The sequence below is a fragment of the Belonocnema kinseyi genome, chromosome 3, assembly GCF_010883055.1.
Source record: "Belonocnema kinseyi isolate 2016_QV_RU_SX_M_011 chromosome 3, B_treatae_v1, whole genome shotgun sequence".
In the NCBI taxonomy this organism is placed as follows: domain Eukaryota; kingdom Metazoa; phylum Arthropoda; class Insecta; order Hymenoptera; family Cynipidae; genus Belonocnema; species Belonocnema kinseyi.
In genome coordinates this window covers 84,892,457-84,898,254 of record NC_046659.1, presented here as the reverse complement: position 1 = coordinate 84,898,254, position 5,798 = coordinate 84,892,457, and the positions used below count along the sequence as shown (strand labels likewise).

General features: G+C 26.8%; 1 protein-coding gene across 1 annotated transcript; it reads right to left on the bottom strand.

The window, feature by feature from the left end:
• Window positions 1-1,149: 1,149 nt before the first annotated feature.
• LOC117169402 (guanine nucleotide exchange factor MSS4 homolog) lies at window positions 1,150-5,798 on the bottom strand. Its single transcript, XM_033355771.1, has 2 exons — window positions 5,439-5,798; window positions 1,150-1,863 (listed from the first exon to the last, which is right to left on the bottom strand). Exons 1-2 carry the CDS (start codon window positions 5,553-5,555, stop codon window positions 1,609-1,611), a joined length of 372 nt encoding a protein of 123 aa, XP_033211662.1. The 5' UTR covers window positions 5,556-5,798; the 3' UTR covers window positions 1,150-1,608.

Genomic DNA, 5,798 nt, shown 5'->3' with positions numbered 1-5,798 from the left:
ATAATTTTGAACAGAAAGCTTCTAAAATAAAAAAATAAAAAGTAAATTGAAAGATTTTGTAGCTTAATAAGAATAAGACGTTGAATTGCATAATTTCTAAATCGAAGCCCTGCAAAGTAAACAATTTTATTTTTAATTTAAAAACCACGAAATTGAATAATTTTAGATTAAAAATGTATAAATTCGGACAATTTCGCAGCCTTAGAAATTGAATATTTTAAGATTAGGTGATTTAAAATTCAGAGGAATTGAAATTGTATTATTTCTAGTTAAAGCGTTCAAAACTAAATAATGAACAATTTGAAACTTTGGAGCTTAAACAATTCTAAATTCAAAGTAATTAAGATTTTACAATTTCGTATTGCAAAATGAATTGAATATTTCAAAATCAAAGCTTTCAAAATTTTAAAATTTGAAAATGTTATTGCATAACGAAATTATAGTTTAACATTAAAGCTGATTAGACAAGCATTTATAAAATCCAAGAATGAGTTGAATTATAACAAAAACTTTCAAATTAAATAGTAATTTTAAATGGGAAACATTAAAAATGACAAAAAATCTACTCCAGAATATTCAAACCTCAAAATTCAAGCAATTAAATTTTAGTTGCAAACTTAAAACTTATGCAAGGGAAATTTTTTTACTTGAGAGACCTAATTTTTAATTTTTAAATTTCAAATCTTTCGAATTATTATTCACTCTTGCAATTTTCAAATAAAATATTTTCCAATATGAAATAATTTATTTCTTTAAGTCTTTTAACTAAAAATCGGAAAAATTTAAGATTATACATTGAAAATTAAAATAAATAATACACAACAAGATTGCTGTAATATAATGCCATTTTTTGAAATTATGTCATTTTAAGCTTTGCAGTTCGAAATTACTTTAAATTATATCTAAAATTATGAAATTCAAAACTGACTATCAAGGCTTTTAATATGAAATTATTAGATATTTAATAGCAGACTTATTCTACCATTTTGAATAATTATTTTAATTTGAAACTTCAACATTTTGAAAAAATGTTGTAAATGTTGTAAAACATTTTGTAAAACCTCGAAAAATTAATCTAAAAATTAATTTAAGAAGAAACTTTAGTTTCAAGGCCTCAAAGACTAAATTGTTTTAGAATTGCGCATTCAAAGTCATAATTTTGAATTAAAATGATAGACCCTTTAAAGACGATAAATATATTATTGATAAGTATCTAGTCGAAAACTTTCAAAAATTACAAAACGCGATAATTTTGAAATACGGGAAATCTGCTGGTCTAATATTTATAACACATCTTTTCGGATTCTGCGATTTAAAATACGTAAAAATTGACAAGTCTGCTCCGTCCGACATCCTACTTTTTTCTGTGGGTCTGTGATAATCGAAGGAAATCAAGCCTATTTTATGTGCAGATACATTTTTTTCTATTTAAAAAAATCCAATGTTGCAAGCCTGTTCAAACTTTCATGGAAATTTCGAGCAAACATAGAGCAGACCTCTAAGAGACAATTTTACTAAGCGAAGACATAAAGGAAGATCAAATTAAAGAAGATTTTTCATAAGTCTTTTTTACACAGAGATGCATCTGACTGCATTGCTAAGTATTTATCATTTTTTCTGTGAGCTCGGCTTCTCGTGTTTGACACGAGAAAGAGCAATGTATGATTTACATGTAGAAACGTCGTGCCAGCCGACTGGACCTCTTTCGCAATCTGCGCAAGCCAAGTATTTAACATTGTCTACCGTGTGTGAGACACCGATGTTCTCGAAGCAATTAATGTCTTCAACCATCCAGTAGTCTGAAATAGGTTCCCGTTTGTCTGCTTCGCCGCCTTTCTTGCACATGATTTCGGGTAGAACAAACTGAACAATAAAGAACAATGCTTAGTCATTCAATAAGAATTTAATTGTAGCATTTGCAAAATTTTAATATAAAATCGAGGATATACTAGATCAAGAGTTGATATTAAATTCTGGTTTTAAAATTGCATGAATTCCTGGTTTTCAAGGTCTACTTTTTTCGAATCAATTCTACTCAATTTCAACACGTTCCACTGGTCCACTAATTTATTCACAATTCCTTGTAGAATTATTAAGTAATAAAATTGTAAAGGGCTTTTCAATAATATTAGTTTCTAGAATTAAATTTATGTTAGATTTATCAGTAAAAAAAAATCAATTCGTATCAACTTGCGAATTTAAAATTCACGGTAAAGTACTGAAAAATTGTTCAAACTTTCAAATAAGTATAAATAAATGTTCTAGTACTTTTTTTTTACATTCTACGACTTTTCCAGACTGTCTAAATCTTGTAGTAACCCTCAAAGGCTATTAATCAAGTTTCTACACGGAGAGAAATTTCAAGAGATTAATTCACGAAAGCGCGTGCTTTTAGATCTACAATTTTCGCGTGATTTAAAGTCTCGGACTCTGCGATCTAAGCGCATAGAATTCGAGACCAGAGAGCAAAGGGGCGTGGCCTAATGTCTGAAACTTCGAGACCAATGCTTCAAAAGCAAGGGTTCCGAGATCTTAGTTCTCGCGCCAAAGCGTAATAAAATCAAGGAGTAGTGCCGTGAATTAATCTACCGAAATTTCTCTCCATGCATTACCAAAAATAATTTTTTTAAGTGGTAATAGGACAACAAGGAAAAAAGTCAACAATATACATCTGGATGGCTAAGAAACTTTCTTTTCGAAATTTCCTGATTCATTTTTGATTTTCCCTGTTGATTAATATTTAAAGACCAAAATTCTAACCTTATACCATTTTTTGTATCGCATCTTTTATAAGTGGAGTATAAACATTTTAAATTAAAATTTACAAAAGTTTTAATTCATTATTCTCGAGGACGCCATAGAACCATTTAATTTGAATAAGTAAAAAACAGTCCTATTTAAACCCTAAAAGTGACTAATGTGCAAATATTGTGACCAATGTTCTCTTGAATTAACAAAAATCAATTTATAAGACTTCAATGAATTCAAATTATTCCAAAAAAAATTGTAATCCTAAAGACTTCATGGATTTCAGTAAACTTGGAATAATTTAGCACAATAAAGAGATATAAGAAGAATTTGATGAAATTCATAAAAATTGAAGTTGAATTTAAAAAATCAAGGGAATTCAAACGAATTCAAAAGAATTCACAAGAATGTAAAAGAATTTAGAATGACTCATGGAAACCTTACAAAACCGCTCACTCCTTGTAATTATTTTTTTTGAAATCCTTAAAAATATAGTAAAATCCCGTGAAATTATATGAAATCTGATCTTTTCTGAAATCTTGGAAAGTGTATTGAAATGTCTTGAGTTTTAAAATCCCATAAAATCGTTAAAATCATCGGTAATCTAATACATTTCCTTGACATTTTTTTCACGGAAATTATTTAACATCTTTTGAAATCCTGTTAAACTTTTCGAAGCTATTTTAAATTGTCTTCAAACAATTAAAGTATATTAAAAACTCGTTGAAGTTGTTAAAAATGCCCCAAAAGATTTCAAATTCCTCGAAATATTTCGGAATCGCTTGAAATTTTTTAAAGCTCTTACATATTTCTTGGAATTTTTAAAAATGCTCCAAAATCTTTTCAAATCCTTTCAAAAATTCTTTAGAATTTTTTTAAATACCCTAAAATATAGCAAATCCTTTAAAAACTGTTGGTATCCCTTAAAACTTTTTAAAACTCTTAAAAATACCTTGGAATCCTTTAAAATACTTTTAAATCTATCAAATCCTTTGGAATCGTATTAAATTAATTGAATAAATTTCAAATTACTTAAAATCTGTTAAAATACCCGAAAATGTTTAAAAACCTAAAATTTAATTTAAAACCCCTAAAAATATTCAAATCTTCTTAAATCTCTCGAAAATTTCTTGAATGTTTTAAAAATATCTTAAAACCTTTAAAATTCTTCAGAATGCCTACAAAATATTAAAATATATTACAAATTAACTTATTCTTTTAAAATACTCTAAAAGCTCTTAAATCCTTTAAATTCTTTCGAAATCCTTTGAACATTTTTAAAGCTCTTGAAAATCTAATGGATTTTAAAAAGATTCCTTTAAAGTTTTTTAATTCTTTGGAATTATAGAAATCTATTGCAAACTCCTTCGAATCTTTTAAAATACCCTCTCATATTGCGAATCCTTTGAAAGCTTTTTAAACCCCTCTTGAAACTTTTTAAATCTCTTCAAAATTCCTGGGAATTTAAAAAAAAACATAAATTCTGTAAAATTCCTTCAAATTATTGAAATCTATTTAAAGTTCCTTGGAATCTTCTGAAATGCTTTAAAATATTGCAAATCTTTTGAAAACCCTTGAAACCTATTAAAGCTCTATAAAATTCTTTGGATTTTAAAAAATCCTTTACAATTCCTTTAATTATAAATTATCCAAATTAATTATATATACTAAAAATTCCTCGATACCTTTTAAAACACCCTAAAGTGTTTCAAAACATTTGAAATCTTTCAAGTCTTTAAAAGTTTTTAAAACTGTGGAAAATTCTTTGAAATTTTGTAAGACACTTTCAAATCTTTAAAAATATCCTAAAATTTTTTTAATACTTTGGAATCCCTTCAAATTATTGAAATCTATTAACAATTCTTTAGAATATTTTTAAACACCCTAAAAATGTTTCAAATCTTTTGAAAAATCTTTTAACTTTTGAAAGCTCTTTAAAAATTTTTAATCTTTTTGAAATTTCTTGGAATCTTTTAAAATATCCTCAAAGATTTCACAAAACTCTAGAAAATTTAGAAACAGGAATAGACCTGAATTAAAAAGTGTTTAAAAGCGTTGGAACCATCCCAATCTCAAAATTGAATTGCCTCATTTCACTCCATAAATACTAGAATTACAAATGTTTTAGATAATTAGGGCCTATTCCTGTTTTGAATCAAATCTCTATTTAAAGTGAACAATTTTCTAATTGCAATAGTTTTTGCGTAAAACGTTTTTTTTTATTCTCGCACTAGAATCCAAAAAAACATTTTACACAGAAACTATTGAAATTAGCAAATTTTTCACTCCGAATAAAGATTTGATTCAAAACAGGAATAGCTATCTAAAAAAATATGTATGTATTTAAGTAGTATCTATTTAAGAATGTATGTGAGATTATTTGATTGTAAAAACAAAAAACGACTAAAGTGATATTTTCATTTAAAAAAGTAATTATAACGACTTCATCTTTAATAAATGATTTTAGAAGACAAATGTAATGAAAGTGACAATGTGGCAGTCCTGACTATTCTTGAGTTAAAGCCAAGTACCTTTTACAAAAATTCCCTGATTTTTGCCATTTTTTTTTTAAATCCCAAATTTAATTAGATATTTCATCTCATATACAATCTTACAATAAATATTAGTAAAGCAAATGTAACCCTGATGTAGAATTAATGAAAATAATGAGCAACATGTTATGAACTAACCTCAATATTTACAAACGCAGCAGCTCCAGAATTGAGAATCTTGGATGGGCAAAACGTGCAATAAACCACATCTGCATTTCTTCCTGATGAGTCTTTTCTCTCTTCGACTAGAGCCATTTTAGGACAATAGTAATTGTTTGTTAAATTTTCCTTTGATTTCCAAAAACTCGGAACACGTAATAGGTTATGTCAAGTTATTTCAAAAAGAAAATAATATCACAATTAGATATGTTGCCTTTATTGGACGAATATATCAAACGTAAGGGTTTTAAATACGATAGCAGTAATTTATTTACTATGAAATCATATAAAAATGTAAAAAAAAACAACTATTTTAAGAGGGAGTGTCACTATTTTACA

Coding starts and splice junctions, on each gene's coding strand:
- LOC117169402 (XM_033355771.1), bottom strand. CDS start 5,555: ATGGCTCTAGTCGAAGAGAGAAAAGACTCATCAGGAAGAAATGCAGAT. Junction 1,864..5,438: donor CTGCGTTTGTAAATATTGAG/GTTAGTTCATAA, acceptor TTTATTGTTCAG/TTTGTTCTACCCGAAATCAT.